Source organism: Cucurbita pepo, chromosome 2 (genome assembly GCF_057944985.1).
Source record: "Cucurbita pepo subsp. pepo isolate OVF chromosome 2, ASM5794498v1, whole genome shotgun sequence".
In the NCBI taxonomy this organism is placed as follows: Eukaryota; Viridiplantae; Streptophyta; class Magnoliopsida; order Cucurbitales; family Cucurbitaceae; genus Cucurbita; species Cucurbita pepo.
This window is the reverse complement of record NC_141799.1, coordinates 16,230,258-16,245,867: the sequence shown is the minus strand read 5'-3', so window position 1 is coordinate 16,245,867 and position 15,610 is coordinate 16,230,258. Positions and strand designations below refer to the sequence as shown.

The 15,610-nt window shown below is 39.0% G+C and overlaps 6 protein-coding genes across 8 annotated transcripts; 1 reads left to right on the top strand and 5 right to left on the bottom strand.

The window, feature by feature from the left end:
* Positions 1-16: 16 nt before the first annotated feature.
* LOC111787905 (uncharacterized) lies at positions 17-1,767 on the bottom strand. The gene has a single exon (XM_023668001.2). The coding sequence runs from the start codon at positions 810-812 to the stop codon at positions 444-446; it is 369 nt and encodes a 122-aa protein (XP_023523769.1). The 5' UTR covers positions 813-1,767; the 3' UTR covers positions 17-443.
* A 527-nt stretch (positions 1,768-2,294) lies between these two features.
* LOC111787904 (uncharacterized) lies at positions 2,295-3,156 on the bottom strand. Its single transcript, XM_023668000.2, has 2 exons — positions 3,116-3,156; positions 2,295-2,887 (listed from the first exon to the last, which is right to left on the bottom strand). Exons 1-2 carry the CDS (start codon positions 3,154-3,156, stop codon positions 2,419-2,421), a joined length of 510 nt encoding a protein of 169 aa, XP_023523768.2. The 3' UTR covers positions 2,295-2,418.
* On the bottom strand, positions 2,751-5,939 carry LOC111788513 (proteasome subunit alpha type-6-like). Its single transcript, XM_023668848.2, has 7 exons — positions 5,929-5,939; positions 5,651-5,712; positions 5,412-5,506; positions 5,231-5,312; positions 4,003-4,099; positions 3,077-3,671; positions 2,751-2,887 (listed from the first exon to the last, which is right to left on the bottom strand). The coding sequence occupies exons 1-6, from the start codon at positions 5,937-5,939 to the stop codon at positions 3,596-3,598; spliced, it is 423 nt and encodes a 140-aa protein (XP_023524616.2). The 3' UTR covers positions 2,751-2,887; positions 3,077-3,595.
* A 51-nt stretch (positions 5,940-5,990) lies between these two features.
* Positions 5,991-8,300, bottom strand: LOC111787900 (exocyst complex component EXO70A1). The gene has a single exon (XM_023667992.2). The coding sequence runs from the start codon at positions 8,158-8,160 to the stop codon at positions 6,340-6,342; it is 1,821 nt and encodes a 606-aa protein (XP_023523760.1). The 5' UTR covers positions 8,161-8,300; the 3' UTR covers positions 5,991-6,339.
* A 1,615-nt stretch (positions 8,301-9,915) lies between these two features.
* On the top strand, positions 9,916-11,080 carry LOC111789044 (jasmonate ZIM domain-containing protein 1). Of its 2 annotated transcripts, XM_087121706.1 has the most exons (4): positions 9,916-10,130; positions 10,230-10,489; positions 10,526-10,635; positions 10,759-11,080. In XM_087121706.1, exons 1-4 carry the CDS (start codon positions 9,986-9,988, stop codon positions 10,895-10,897), a joined length of 654 nt encoding a protein of 217 aa, XP_086977832.1. In that variant the 5' UTR covers positions 9,916-9,985; the 3' UTR covers positions 10,898-11,080. The 2 variants fall into 2 exon arrangements, with proteins under 2 accessions (XP_086977832.1, XP_023525435.1); XM_023669667.2 differs by having other exon boundaries at positions 10,230-10,635.
* A 1,265-nt stretch (positions 11,081-12,345) lies between these two features.
* Positions 12,346-15,426, bottom strand: LOC111789042 (protein FLUORESCENT IN BLUE LIGHT, chloroplastic). Of its 2 annotated transcripts, none has more exons than XM_023669659.2 (5): positions 15,269-15,426; positions 14,692-14,801; positions 14,197-14,359; positions 13,450-13,770; positions 12,346-12,701 (listed from the first exon to the last, which is right to left on the bottom strand). In XM_023669659.2, exons 1-5 carry the CDS (start codon positions 15,363-15,365, stop codon positions 12,499-12,501), a joined length of 894 nt encoding a protein of 297 aa, XP_023525427.1. In that variant the 5' UTR covers positions 15,366-15,426; the 3' UTR covers positions 12,346-12,498. The 2 variants fall into 2 exon arrangements, with proteins under 2 accessions (XP_023525427.1, XP_023525428.1); XM_023669660.2 differs by having other exon boundaries at positions 14,692-14,747; positions 15,269-15,397.
* Positions 15,427-15,610: the final 184 nt, after the last annotated feature.

Sequence of the window (15,610 nt, the reverse complement as noted above, 5' to 3'; positions counted from 1 at the left end):
AATTTAATTTGACCTATTAGATAAATTCCATTAGATACAAAAGTTTTAAAGTTGATTCTATAAAGTTAAAAAGAATAATCTGTGTCTAATAAATTATTAAATATTTAGAAAATCAATATTTTTCTCCATCCGATTATGCACTTTTTATGAGATGCTTTTAATTTTTTTTATCTCTTCGACCCAAACTTAAATATCATAAAAAGAAAAAAACATAACACACTAGATTGCAACACAAGCTTGATGGATAGAAATAGAACAATAAAAACAAAAAACACTATAGTAGGAAAGAAAAAAAAAAACTTTATATGTTATCTTCAACCTACGTCCACCATTAAACAAAATTAAAATAAGAATTCGCTTGGAATAATTTTTGAAGTATTTTTTTTAATTACTTAAAAAATCATTCCAAACCAATCATGAAGCCATATATAGTCGATAGAGATTTATGCAGACGCTGCAGCATGAGTTGAATGCGTAGAAAACGAGACACCCAAAATTGGAATGGCAAAAGAAGTCTCCAAGAGAAGCCTATGTTGGTAGGAGTCACCATACGCCCCTGCTTCCATCATATCCTTCATCAAACTTGCGCAGTATTTCTTCACCTTCTTCACCATGGCTATGCATTTCAGTTTCACCCATCTCAGCCTTATCTTCCTCAGCCTCCTCCCCCACGCCACGAGCCGCCCCGACCTCTTCCCCCCGAGCCGTGCCACTGCCATTCGTCGCCTCCGAAACTGGATCCCTTGACGTGTCGCCCACCGCAACCCGGCACCAGCCTGCTGCCCTTCTTCCTGCTCAGAGCTTTGAGGCATTTGAGAAGGAGAGATATGGAGGAGATGAAAGAAAGAGAGGTGTGAGGCAAGGAGCTAAGAAGAGGAACGCATAAAATAGAGAGAGTAATGAAGTAAGAACTTATGCTTAGAACATGGGGACTGCAGTGGCTGTTTTGAATTAAATATTAAGATAATATGCATTATTAATTACATCATTTTATGTTCATATGGCCTTTCACATTTAATTATATATTTTGTTATTATTAAGAGCCAGCCTTAATTTGATGTAATGTAACTCCATCTATACACTTCAAAGGTCGCTTTGATTTTTATATTCCCTGTTTTAACTTATTCCTAACTAAACTATTTCAAATATAATATTCTTCCTTTTCTATAAATTTCTCATTCATTTAAAATATATATATCTAAAATTGTGGGATAATATCTGCAAAACTTTGTCTTTTCTTCGCATATTATTTTATTTTATTTAACACTCTTTATTGTGATAATTATCGTATTTAATTACCACTTAAAATGACTTTCTCAAAAATGAATTTAAGAAATAAATGTACAAATTACCCTCACACTTCACTTTCACCCTACTACGATCGCCGCCCATCACCGACGACCACTTCAGCCACAGTCGCCACATCCACCTCGCCGCAACCACCCCAACCATCCGCCTTCGCCAACAATTGCCACCAACCACCTCTAATAACCATCACTCCATCTCTGGTGACCATTCTAGTAGCCGCTGCCACCACCACCCACCTCCGTCAGCTACCAGCTGCTATCTACTTCCGGCGACTACCACAACCACCCTAGTGACTCCAGTAGCGGCCGCCAATAGTTGATTCGTCATACTATTTTACTTCCAACTTCAAATTTAAATTTAAGTTTATTTATTTGTAATATTTAATAATCGTCTATATATATAATTTATGATAGCGGTTGAATCTAATATGATTAATGAGGCCACTTGCTTATTAAGAAAAAAGTATATATTAAAATCCAAACACATAATTCCATGTAAATGAAGGTGGATTTTGAGAATAAAAATGGCCGACACTTTGGGCCAATAGGCGTATTCCTCTTGCTTGCACTCACTACAACCTAAGCCACAATGTGCCTCTCTATGTGTTTGCGTCTCGGTTTATATGTATCTATCATGGTTCTATGCATGTTGACCTTATCCGTAAATATTTATTTATTTTTATTTATTTATGACAAACTGTAATTATACTTTTTTTTCTTTTCTAATTAAATATATTGAAAGTTGGAGTTGCATCGGCCATCGGGTCCATTAAACAAACACACTCACCAGCTGTAGCAGAACAAGTACAACCAAGAATTCTGCACACCTTTTATTTTATTAATTTCCTTTAACCTATTTTTCAAACTCAATTATTGATTCTCTTAGGTCACCCATTTCCACAAATTTCCCTTTAATTTGTCTTTTTGTTATTCAGTATTATTCCTATTTCAGAGTCAATTTTCTCTCGGAAAATAAAACGAAAGCAATAGCAAAAGAAACTATATTTCTGCAAAATTACAGATTCAGAGATCTAACTTAACGCCTTACCATTTCACATTGAGCATCAAAGATCGATTCTATTCCCAATTATCTGTCAATTCATTGCTCATGTCAACCAAGAACCCGGCCGCGTATTTTGTCTGCGCCGGAGGTTCGACTGGTCCGCTTGGACCTCAAGGCTCTTGGGGAGTCTAAACTGCGGCGGAGGATCTGTCTCATTGCCGTTATGAGATGGGGCGTCGGGTCCGGAGGTGGCCCTGCGGTGGCGGCGAATTTCTTGCAGAAGCTCATGTGCTTGGCCATGGCTTCCTCGGTGGTGATTAGTACGACGTCGGACTTGAGAATCTCGTCTTGAACTGCCTCCGAACACAGGCCGCAAATCCATTTTCCGTCGAATCGGCGGCGGACTCCCTCGATGTAAGCCTCTGTACACTCCTCCGACAGCCCACAACACTCACAGTTGGCAAAAAATTCAACTTCCATTTGCCCAATAAGCATTGCCGCCGCAGGATTTTCCGGGACTGGCGCTGCTATCGCCGCTATTGGTTCTGTGATAGTGGTCGCAGAGATTTCCGAACACCTTTAGGAAAGAAAAAAAAAACGAAGAAGAGGACTTAGAAAGCAATACCAAGTTGATCCATGACATTTCAGAAAACTTCAGAAGGAAATGAAACAACAGAATCACATGTGTGAAGAAATAAAAGAAACCCATTTGGGAATGGAGGGGATCAATGATGAAGGGAAGAAGAAGAGAAGATTGATGGCGTACCTTGAAAAGGAAAAGGGGTTTTATCTTTCCCTTTCCCACTTTCCTTCTTCCCCAGATTCTTGGTCTGACATGAAAACCATTTGAAAAGGGGAAAGCACTGTATTGGGATTTATTTCTCCTACACCCACAGCCACTGCCTCTGTGTCTGCAGATGAAAGTGGTTGGGAAATTTGAAGGAGAAAAGTCTAGAGAGAGAGAGAGAGAGAGACAAGTCCATGATTGATGCATCTAATTTGCTGTCACCCAATCCTAGCAAGGAACAATACTATCTCATTATAGTGTTGGGCTTTTCTATGCATTAGTATCATGTGAAGTTTCAAAGAAAGCACATCCTCCTGTACTGTTTCTTCATAGGTGAACTCCGGATGGTTCTTCATTTTCTTTTCCAAGAAATTGATTGATTCCAGCTCTTTTTATCCACCACTCCAAGCCTAAACACATTGGGGAAAAAACCGTCTGACATTGTGATGAAAAAATGCACTCTATATGTACATCTTTGAGAGACCAGCGAAGGTAAGCTCATGATGTCCAATGGCAACTAACGTGTAATGCACACAGCAATCCACAGGAATAACAAGCTTCAGCACCCATTGCACTTGAAATGAAGTAAGAGAGTGCAACAACATATCAACATCAGTTTGATGCTTAAAATATGTGTTCAAGCTCACACACAACTGGAGGTAGTTGGAGTAGAAGAAACTTAATCTCAAAATGATTTGAAATATAAAGTTATAAATCAAATTGATTTGAACAATATCCAGAACAAAGTTATGGAATATGCAACGATAAAGTAAGGTCAATAAGCAACATGTGGAGCTATTCTTTGCTCTACAATCCAGAGTTCATATGATTAAACAGATTTTTTACTTGTGCGGTATATAATTAAAATAATAATTGCATAGTACTGTATGAAATAAATATGGTACCATTTAGCTAATACATCCACCGGCATCTCATATCCATATCTAAAACGAATCTCGGCTGCTTCATTCCTTGCTTGCTGAACCAATGTTCTGGCATCAGCTGAAAACCGTACAAAAATCATATTAGTGACCACTCATCCCAAACAACTGTTGGAAAGGCTGCTTTCACGGTCATATATTCAATCTTCTATATAAAGCTTCTAATCAAATAGCAATGGAAGAAGACGGTTCTTTCATTATCGAAGTAGGAACTTTCTGTTATACCACCATGCCCTTATTCCTCAAAAATGCTGGAGATACTTATAAGAGGCCATGCCCTTATTCCTCAAAAATGCTGGAGACACTTATAAGAAGCTAGTTGAACAAGCTACCGATCGATAAAAACATGAAAGTGTATGTGAATGACGTGTTAGTAAAAATACAAACTACCCAACAACTTGCTTTTGATCTTCAAAAGGTTTTAGAGATATTGAGTCGCATACGTGGAAAGTTCATACGATATGGTAGATCGGTGACCTTTGAAAAAAGGGGAAGAAGTGAGCTAGAATCTTATTTGCTATGTCCTCATTCCTTTCGTTTTCTGCCTAGATCACTCGTCGATTAATCTATGTAGATGAGCTAACTAACTGAAACCTTTCGTCGGAAAATCATATTGAAAATGAATACAATTTTCTTTCTTTCATTCATATTAGCCTCCACCCGCCAATAGAGTAATATGCTCAATTGTTAATTGACTGAAAATTAGATAAATAGTCCTATTAGGTTCCATGAAATTTCTCAACTAATAAGTTAATAACCAAGGGTTAGAGGATTGTTGGGAGGAAGTCCCACCTTAGTTTAGTTAGAAAATGATCATGAGTTTATAAGTAAGTAATACATGATCATGAGTTTATAAGTAATACATCTCTATTGGTATGAAGCTTTTTAGGGAAACCCAAAGCAAAGCCACGAGAGCTTATGCTCAAAGTGGACAATATCATACTAGTGTGGAGATCCATGATTCCTAACCCTAAGCAATATCTAGGCAAGGGTGCTGCTGCAATAGAGATCACATCAATACATCACAATGCAATGCAATGCCACGTTATGATTCGTCATTAGCTAGATGCAATCCTATACAGCATATGATTCATGCCAAAACTAATTTCAGTAGCGTAGTAGGTAGCATGAACAAATAAGGCTCCTTTCATGATATATCTATAGGTAAATCTGAAAAGCGCACGAGAAATACCTGTCACGCCTGTTGCTAACAACCCTAGGTACTTTGTGATAGGGAAAAGATGTGAGACACTTGATTGATCCAGAAGCTTGTCCTGCATTGAATTTCCAAAGTAACACATTCAGCATCGTCCATACATTATATTCTTAATAAAGATGAAAAGTCCTCTAAGAATCAAACCAATTGTACTCACCGGAACCTTGTTTTGGGTCACAACACAAACTGAATCTTTACCGCGAACGCCAATAGAAGTAATTCCAGCAGCCTTGACAGCCTTAAATGCATATTCTGTTTTCGATTTAAGAAAAACAATAAATCACCTGGAATTATACGAACACACTATGGTGGAGCTCATACACTCTGGGGATGCCACATACTTATTCCCCCAAAACAACCAGAAAGAAAGTGGACTGCAAGAACTAAGATACATACCAACTTGAAAAAGACGAGCTTCGGGTGAGAAAATTGTGATGTGACGATCGTATCCACCTCCGCTTCACCTCTTCCGATTCTTCTTGCTCGAGTGAAATGTGTGTAAATAGGAGGAGCGATGTAAAGAAAGCCGAAGCTTTGTCGCCAAGAAAACAACACTCGGTATTGTTCTTCTTTGGAAGAAAAGGTATTCAATATTCATATTCATATTCATATCATATTGGGCTTCTGCAGGTTCACAATCTAAACTAGGCAACTCCACAGTGTAGTATGAGTACCTGTTCCACATTGGGCTCTCTGGGCCACATTGGGCTCTAAGTAATATACTTAGAAGTGAAAATGAGAACTAAATTCTCTTTTTTTGCTATTTCTGAAGGCTTTCAAAGCTTCTTCGTCAATTAAATACAAACGCATATGAGATAGACATCTAAAATTGTTTGGAAAAGAGGAAAAATGCTGAACTGGAAAAGACTTAGATGCTTAGGAGGAGGAAGCCAGCAAAATAAATAATAAGAAATGAACAAAATAATTTAGAAAAAATGCTTACAAGGAAGGGGAATTCAGGGTCCGTTGGAAAGCTAAAGCAGAGCAGATCAGTTGCCCAATATTAGAAGCATGATAAAGAAGGCAACCACCATATGACCTCAAAAACTCCTCCAAAAATTGAAAGAATTTTAGTTTCATGTTTTTCAGTGAGATCTCCTTCTCAAGTTATGGGGTACCGAGCAACCCTCAAAGAAATCCAGGATGCCATTTTCCAGTTCCTCAACCGAGTACTTGATGTAATTTTCTGGGTGCCTTCCACTCTCTATGTGGTGACCATGGAGGCCAAGAAACGACCTGTAAGCCGGGATCAACTTCTCGGTTATGGATATGCGAAGCTCCTCCTTCAGCAGAGGATCTGGGATCAACCATGCCGACTGCGTCCTGTGAACCTCCTCAAACATGGCGTTGAAACTCTTCATTCTCTCTCTAATAGCGCTCTTTGAGGGGGCTGAAGACAAGCTTCCCCCCGCATTCAACCCTTCGTTCCGCAGGCAGTACACCACATTCACCCACGTTGTTCGCTCGTAGTTTGTCGCCGCCTGTCGATACTTCCCGGTCATCCTTTTCAGATAAACCTCTCCAATCATGTCTCGCAATTCCGGGGATCCTCTTATCTTCTCAACAATGTAATGAACGTTGTTCATGATAAAGAAATGAGCTAGAGAAGGGTCTTTGTACTGCCTGGATTTTCCCTCCAAATTCAACTGCAGAATCACGATGCTCCATATCAGATGGAGCGCTAGCGGGGTTTTCCCCTCTACCTCCGAAAACTCATCCATATCTGCCGAGTTCCTCGAGCCCGTCGACGGTTTGGACACGATGAGCTCCTCTAAGGCCACTTGGTATTCGGAAATCAGACTCACATAGTTCATTACATACCTTGTCAACGGATGAACCGTCCCGCCCAGCACCGGATGCAGCGACGGCTCTCGCAGCACCGCGTTTTCAAACTCCGATAAAGTTCCTCTGACGGCCTCCCCCAGCCGCGACAATATCTCCGCCGCCTGTATCCGAATATATTCCGCCGATTTTGATTCGAATATAACATCAATGTCAGGTATCAAATCTGTTAAGGCATCGTGGAGGTCTAGAATCTTGAACAGCTTCTCCGGCGATCTACGGCTAATACTGATCGCTTCGGCGAAATTGAACAATTGAGTCACAGGACCTTTAACAGTCTCCATGAAACAAGCATCCTCTATGGCGGTCCCTATGCCATAGAAGATTTGCTGGCAGAGCCTCTTCTCGCTGGAAAACAGAGTCCTAACGGAAATCTTTGCCGCTCTGATCCACCTTCTGATCTTCGTCACCAGCTCGTTCCAATCCAACCTCTGGATATCTCCAATGCTCAGTTTCTCAATTCCGAGGCGTTTGAAGCTGGAGTCGAAGGTGGACTTTCGCACACTGCCATAGACTTGGATGCACTCGCGCAGGTACCCTGCCGCTATCATCCTCTCAGCAATACTCCGTAGATCGATAATCGCCACGGAAGGTATCAGATCAATTTCACGAATACTGCTCGTCCTCCGATAGCTCGATCGTCCACTTGACCCAAAACTTGGACTACCACTTAAATCGAGGTGAACTTCCTGCGAATCCGCTTCGTCGTCGTTCACGTCCTCGAAGACAGCACTCGTACAACTGGACATGGAGCAAGCAGATGGAGACGGATCAGTAAGCGACTCGACCTCGATCGGAATGGTATGAGTGGACAGAATGTGACGGAACTCATCCTCAAGCCTGGCCATGGCAATCTGCATAGTGGAATCGACTTTGTTCTGATCGTCCAATATCGAAGCCGACGACATCGACCTCTGGATTTCATCGACGGCCCGCAAGTATCGGTCGATCTCTTCCCTGTCGGAGTCAAAAATCATGTTATCCTTCAGTTCATCCGGCGCAGCAGAGTCCCAGCGTAGTATAATCTGCTCTGGCATTTCTGAAACTTCATGGTAGGGCTCCATCAACAAACAGAAACCAAAATCTGAGAGATCTTGGTGTTGTGTGGGAAGTGAGTGATGACCGGGGAAGAAGAGGCGGAGGTACCGCTCTGTCTGTATTTCTGCTGACAATACAGATGGACACCAAGTGCAGAGTATGTGGACTTTATTATCACTTTTCGACTTCCCCTCCCGGAATTACCCCTTTTCGTTTTTTTTTTTTTTTTTTTTTTCTATTTTAAATTTGTCTACTTTAATTACGAAGAATTATTAAATTACTAACATCTTCGGTTTTATTTATATTTTTAATTATTATTTATGCACATAAAGGATAAAAGAAATATTGTTATTGAATACTGATAACATTTGGGTTTGTATAATTAGCTATGATTCTAACTTCTTTTTCAATTATTGTTATTTTGGAGACCAATAATGACAACATTTATAAACTATAGATTATGACAAATAGATTGGAGTAAACCCACCTATTTTTCTCTTATTTAAGACAATTTTAAATATAATTTTTAAAATTGTAAATATAAGTTTAGGCCTTTATTTGCACAATAAATTGACACTTTTTTTTTTAGAAACAAATAAAAGGAATTGTTTTTGCAGAGAGAACAATTGAATGATGGTCAGAAAAAATAGGCAATCAATCACTTCGATTTTGCAAACAAAAGGATGGTTGCTTGGGCTTTTTTGAGTACTTGCGTGGGCCCACGTAACTCTTAAATGGAAACTCACTCCCACTCCCATAAATGTTTGAACTAAACATATTATTAAAATAAAATTTTGAAAATATTACGGACTTTCCACTTTTAACATAACTAAAACACCGACTAGAATCGTAATATGTAATATTATTATCGTTATTATGATTTGTAGCCATTTCATATTGTTCAATCATTGGGCTCGCTGTTGTGGCCCATTGTTTGATAATGGGCTGTCCTATAAAAGCCCATATGATTCTTGCGAGGAAGTCATCTATTTCCATCCGGTTGCCACGTGTTAAATTCTTTAATAATAATAATAATAATAATAATAAATTATTGATTTGGAAATTAATATTGGGTAATTAAAAGTAAATAAAAGAATGGCCTAGAACGTTCCGGTGGCATGCTAATACTTAGATCATGATTCCCTGGTTTGCCGCGGAAGAAAACAAAAACCGATTTGTCTGATTATTATTATATTATTATTGTCCGAATTTAATGATTTTAATTAATGATGTGACAGATTAGCCTGACATCCACGTGCATGCATGCTCGCACGTACATGTAAAATTACAGTTAATCAAACAAATAAATTCAAAAGAAGAAAATTTAATAATGATTATATGATTGGATAGTTGTGGCTAACCTGAGTCTTACTGGGGCTTGGGCCTCAATCTCTCTTATTGGGGCTTGGGCCTCACTCTCTCTTATTGGGGCTTGGGCCTCACTCTCTCTTATTGGGCTTTTAGTGTACATTAAGATGAAACTCCCACACAACTTCATAAAAAATATCCAAGTATAAAAAAAGAGGTATTAATGAGAAACCGCCACAACTCTTGGCCCCTTGAATTAAGGTATTGAGTAAATAAAGAATTGCTTTTCCTTCCCACGGTCTCCTTTTTTTAAATGTTTTATAAACCACGTGCTTCAACTCAAATAAATTAATCAAATGAATAATTTTCAAAACACAACAAAAAAGAGACAAAAAGAAGACCAATCAGCTTCCAAGGAAGATGCGAGGAAGGTAGCTCTACTATATATTCTTCCTCTCATATTCAAAGCTTGCAACAAATTTTAACACACAAGTCTTTCACATCTGCTTCAAATCCCCTAAACTCTTTGTTTTCAATTCCACCATGTCCACTCCCTCCGACAACGCCGCCGCCCGAAGGCTGGGCCGGGCGCCGGAGAAGTCCAGTTTTGCGCAGACTTGTAATCTGCTGAGCCACTACTTAAAGGAGAAGAGAGGCCTTGGAATTTCCCCCAGGATTGAACCGAAAGGTACTTCCATTTCTGGGTTCTGAAAACTTTTAACTAATTCAAACCATTTCCCAGTGGATCCTCGCTAACTTTATTGTTCCTTTAATGGCTGTGTTTCAGATGAGTTTCCGACGCCTCGGCCGCCGGCAATAATGAACTTGCTGACGAACATGGTAAACCCAGAAGAGAAGGCGGTGGGGCTTTTTCTACCATCGGCGGAGCCGCCGTCTGCGATGCAAATGACCATTTTTTACGAAGGAAAAGTGCTGGTGTTCAATGATCTTCCATCGGAGAGGGCGGAAGAGATTATGGCCATGGCCGGCAAGGGAATCGTGTCCTCTTCCAGATCTGCCTCTGCCGCTGCCGCTGTGTCTAACAAGGTAACGGAGCAAGCCGCTGCCGCTGTGTCCAACAAGGTAACGGAGCCAGCCGCCGCCAAAGAACAATCTCAGACCAAAGTTTCCTGCGATTTGCCCATTGCAAGAAGAGCTTCTCTCCATCGATTCTTCGAGAAGAGAAAGGACAGGTAAGATTCAGACAAAAGAATTGAAAATCCATTCGAATTTCTTGAATACGCTTCTGCTTGAACTTCATATATATATATATATATCAATGGAAGATTACTTCTTTTTTATTTGCTTCTATTCAGAGTTTCAGCAAGAGCCCCATACCAACTGGATTCACAGCAATATTCTGCTTCTTCTAAACCAGCCGGCGAAGGCTACAGAGTCAACACCGGCGAGAAGGGAAACCAGCTATCTTCAAACCACTTTGATCTAAACATATAGGCAAAATTTTATAAAATCACCATAGTTGTTACTCCGTTAAGCTTCTGCCTAATCTAACCTTCAAATTCTGACATTATACCTGTTGTCATAACCCTTCTCCTGCCATCAGAATGGATATGAACAAGAACAGAGCTCTGTAACTATTTTTCAGACTAAAGATGCTGATTTGTTGACTTCATGAAATTTTTAGATCTATGTTTTATTTCCGGGGACTATGGAAGTATTATGGCTGATCTGGATAATTTATGCTGCAATTTGGTTTAACCTGAAACTTAATCTTAATTTGATTCAAAGGGAAGTGCTTGAACATGAAAATTAAACGGGATAGAATGAAATATTTGAAGACAACTTTTCTCCAAGCAAAGGCTAATTTAGTATCTTGTTTGACATAAGATAACTGGACCTAATAATTGTGCCGTGAATGAGTATAGTATTTATCTAGATGGTAAGATTTGATTTATTATTACTATTTCAATACCATGTCACAGATCAAGATAATGATTGAAATCTTATACTTCACCCTATACATGGAGTCCCATAAAGAGCCCTCCCTGCGTGCACATTCTATGGGTATGTTATAGAGGTAAATGCTTAGATTATACATTAATGAAGGTAGTAGCGCAGATTCTATCTGTATGTTATAGAGGTAAATACTTAGATCATGCATTAACGAAGGGAGTTTATCACCTCTTAAACGAGATTGTCCACAGAGCGGGAATGGGGAAAACTTCCCACTCCCCCGTTTAAACGAGAACCTCCCACCCCATTCTGGGCGAGTCCTTATGGAGTCCCGATTCCGCCCGCTAAATAGACATCTTTATGCCCACATATGAAGTAGTGCACATTCCCAGGGGTTGATCTGCAATCAAAATAGTGGACAAATCCATAAGATGACTATAAAAAGCAGAGGCAACGCAGATAAATCAGGCAATTAAAACTGACAAATGAACGACTGGTCCAAAACTCTAGAGTTTGAAGAAGGATCATATGCACTGCACAAGACCAATCCTCTTCTTCCTCGCAAGCTTGCACCCTTCATTAGAACATCATCCAGATATCGGCGAGAAATGAATTATTCGCCAAATTTTCAGGGGAACAAAACGGAAACAACCCTTAAAATGTTTCTGAAAGATTATATGTAAAGAGTTCGAAAGTAAATTTTTGCCCCCTTCGATGAAGATTCTTAGTTCCGCCCATGATTGACATGATGCCGTACTAGAAAACGGTGAAAAGGGAACTTAATGCAGACTCCCCTTCAAGTTCGTTGAGTTGCTGAATGTCAAGTTCGTATACAGTGCCTCTCCAAGAACTCGACACACTTCAAACTTGATAAAACATAATACTTCGATTGGTCGAAGTATTGAAAATACTATAAGTACTTTATATACGAAGCATTTGATCAATATTCAAAAAAGAAAAAGAAAAAAAAAAAAAAAAAAAAAGGAGGCTCGAAAGTAATATTTCGGAATTCAGATAGAATAAACACAGAGAATGATGCGATTCTGCAATTATTCTCAACTCAACATCTATCAACCATTCACGAAAACTAAGTACTTGGCTACATTATGAAGGAACAAAAACCACCGGTGATTGCAAATAGATCAGTCTGTTTCCAGCCTCGCTATGTACTTATCATAATAGTAGGCAGCTTTCTCAAGATCCCCAAGTTCAGTGTAGCAATCAGCAATTGCTCCAAAAGCTTCAGTGTTTCCTGATTGTTCTCCTTCTCGTTCAGAGATTGCCAACACCAATGAATGGTATTTGATTGCTTCTCGGTACTTTCCCTGCCTCTGCAGTGAAGCCCCTGAAAGATTCAATCCCAATTCGTATCAAAGTGAGACCAACAATTGCTCCACAATAATAACATTTTATATTGCAGTTGACGTAGAAACAAAGTTGTGGAGAAAAATATGCATAGATCATGAAAGGCAACATTGCTAACGCTAGCCCTTATCTAGGTGCATAACCTGATGAAATTAACAGAAGAAACTGATTTTAGAAGGCTTTCAAGGCAGCTCCAAGGCCAGGTGGGACTCCAATTTTAAATATCACGGTCGATGCCTCCCCTTCGATACACGAATGGTTTGTGCATCCTACAGAAGAAGACTTACACCTCCTATAACCGAGACTTCCTCCCATGAGAATGCCCTTTGAAGAGGGTTATTGATTGGTGAAAAGCCAGAATGCAGCTTTGTATACATACAAGGAGATTGATGCAGGTAGACAGTTAAAGATTCAACATGTTGGTTTTTAAGGAATTAAATCCAATGAACAAATCATTGTTCAAGAACTATTCCTTGATTTCGTATAACAACTTCCTTGTTTTCGTAGAAGGAATAAGAACAGGAAATTAGCCTTAATTATGAATCTAATAAATATGGAAAATACAGGACTTCCGCGTATATGTAATATGCATGTGGATAATTTTGGCAATCGGCTCCCAGTAAAATATTACAGATATCAAAGAATGACTTTTTCATGACAATCAAAAGGAGCTCAGTCTTTTAAGAAATATAAGAAAGAAGAAGTTAAATAGGAGATCAAAGACAAACCTAAACCCCTTGCAGCCTTCTTCTCCTCAGTCGGATCCTGTAGAACCTGAGCAAGCTCAAGAGCAGTCTTAAACTCCACAAACGCCTTCTCTGGGTCTTGATTTCTCAAAAAGTTCTTTCCAGACTTCAATCGCGAGATCAACTCCTCCTTCCTTGGATCAACAATAACTTCGCTCTCAAGTATTCTTCCACCAACTGGAGAATAACTTAAGGTGGGAGCATAAGACTCAATTTTTGCTTGCCTTCTTAGTGCTGCATTAATCTGGCGAAGTTGTTCATTCAATCGCTTCAACTCTCCCCTTCTTTGCCGAGCAAGTAACCCTATTAAAAGTTTTATAAATTAAATATGTTTTATGTTCCCAATTCAGCTAGAAATGTAAAATTTTCACAAGATATATAGCAAAGGATAATTACTATGGAACAAGTAGAAATTTAATAGTGAAACCCAGCAAATTACTTCTCATCCACATTTTTTCCACCCTTTAAGACAAATAAATTTGGCCATAAGTGAAAGGCCAACAGTTTTTGTTTGGAATTTAATGGGAAATTTTACAGTGGATTATTCTGCTTATCATTCCCCTTTCCACGCCTACCCCATCAAAACTAAAAAGTGGGGAAAAAAACAATGATGCTGTGCACAAGGATCAAAAGCTCAGTCGTTAAGTTTCTCTTCTAGATTACTAAGAGATAAATATCTATACAAGTGACCAAGTGATAACTATCCTACATATCATCAAGGACCGTTACCTCCAACAGTAGCCCCTACAAGGGCGACAGAAAGAAGTATTGGCATGTTGAAAGCAGAATTTTCAGCCTCGCAAGTTTCAGCCATAGCTTTCAATGGTGCGGAAAATGTAAATACATTAGCTAAAAGAAACGCCAAAACTGGAGATCTCATCTCAATATTTCCCTGCCACATATAAATTTATTAAACATCATATTCAATTGGCCAAAAACATAGTAATAACAAGTAGTGGAAAGAAATTCAACCCTAACTAAAGTACTCTTACACGTTTCCAGTACTTCTGCAACTTAAAGTTTTCACACTCAGCAGAGTCTCAGATCATACTTTTATTTGGGAAATCACACCAACAATAATTGTTAAATAAGTGCAGTACTCCTTTTGATATCATCTAAACACAACATTCATTTGAAAGTTCTGGTTGACTGAAAGTTCTAACAAAAACACAATCTAATGTACCAAACTCAAAACTGATCAGCAGGGAAAACTCACCATCATACCTGACATTTTAGAACCGGCAAAAAGTTCTGCATCCCAAGTGGTTTGACAATGCTGTCTTCACAAAACGTAACAAAATTGTTCACATGAAGTGAAATATGAGGTATTTTCCCTGCCATAAATAAAGACACACAAGTAACTCCTAAGTCAGCTAGTTCTGACTCTTAAAGTTGAAATGTTACGAACAGTTGGGTTGAATCTCAATTTCCCCTCTAATGAAAGAATACCAAATTAGTGTATGCTCCGTGCCCAGAACCAAAAAACACCAGCTTATTTTACTTGAACTTGTAACTATATAAGTTCATTTGCCTGCTTCGACCACATAAACACGCCAGGATAGGAAATCCTTTTTCTTCCTTAATTTGTCATTTAAGTCCCCAGTCCTAACCATATCAGAACTCATCTAATAGGAGAATGCTTGAAATCCTAAGTATTAATCGAGAAATGGTTGGAACATGTTCAGTTATTCAAAACATCAAAACCTCAAGCTAAAAGCTTCTAAACAGGCATCTCCATTCGAAATGAACTTAAAAGAATAGATGAAAAACAAAAGAACGTTATAAGCACCATGATACTAACCGGAAACATGGACTTTCCTCAATAATTGATCAGAGGGAGGAGATCGCGGGGAATTCGGGCGGGAAAGGAAGCAAGAGCAACGCATTGCCATCGCCATTGGTCTGGATAAACGTAGCTATTCCAGTGTGCGATCCTCTCAATAAATTGTTTTAAAATGATTAGAAAGGACCCTCCTTCTTCAAGAAAATTCACATTTTTGCCACTGAAGCAATTTTAACAAGCATTGAAACGGCGGTCAGCGTCGGTTATCGAATATATTTAGGGAAAAACAAAAAATAAGAAACAAATTTCACTACTAAATTTGTCAAAGTGATTCGATTTTCCCTATAAAATTTTAATTTT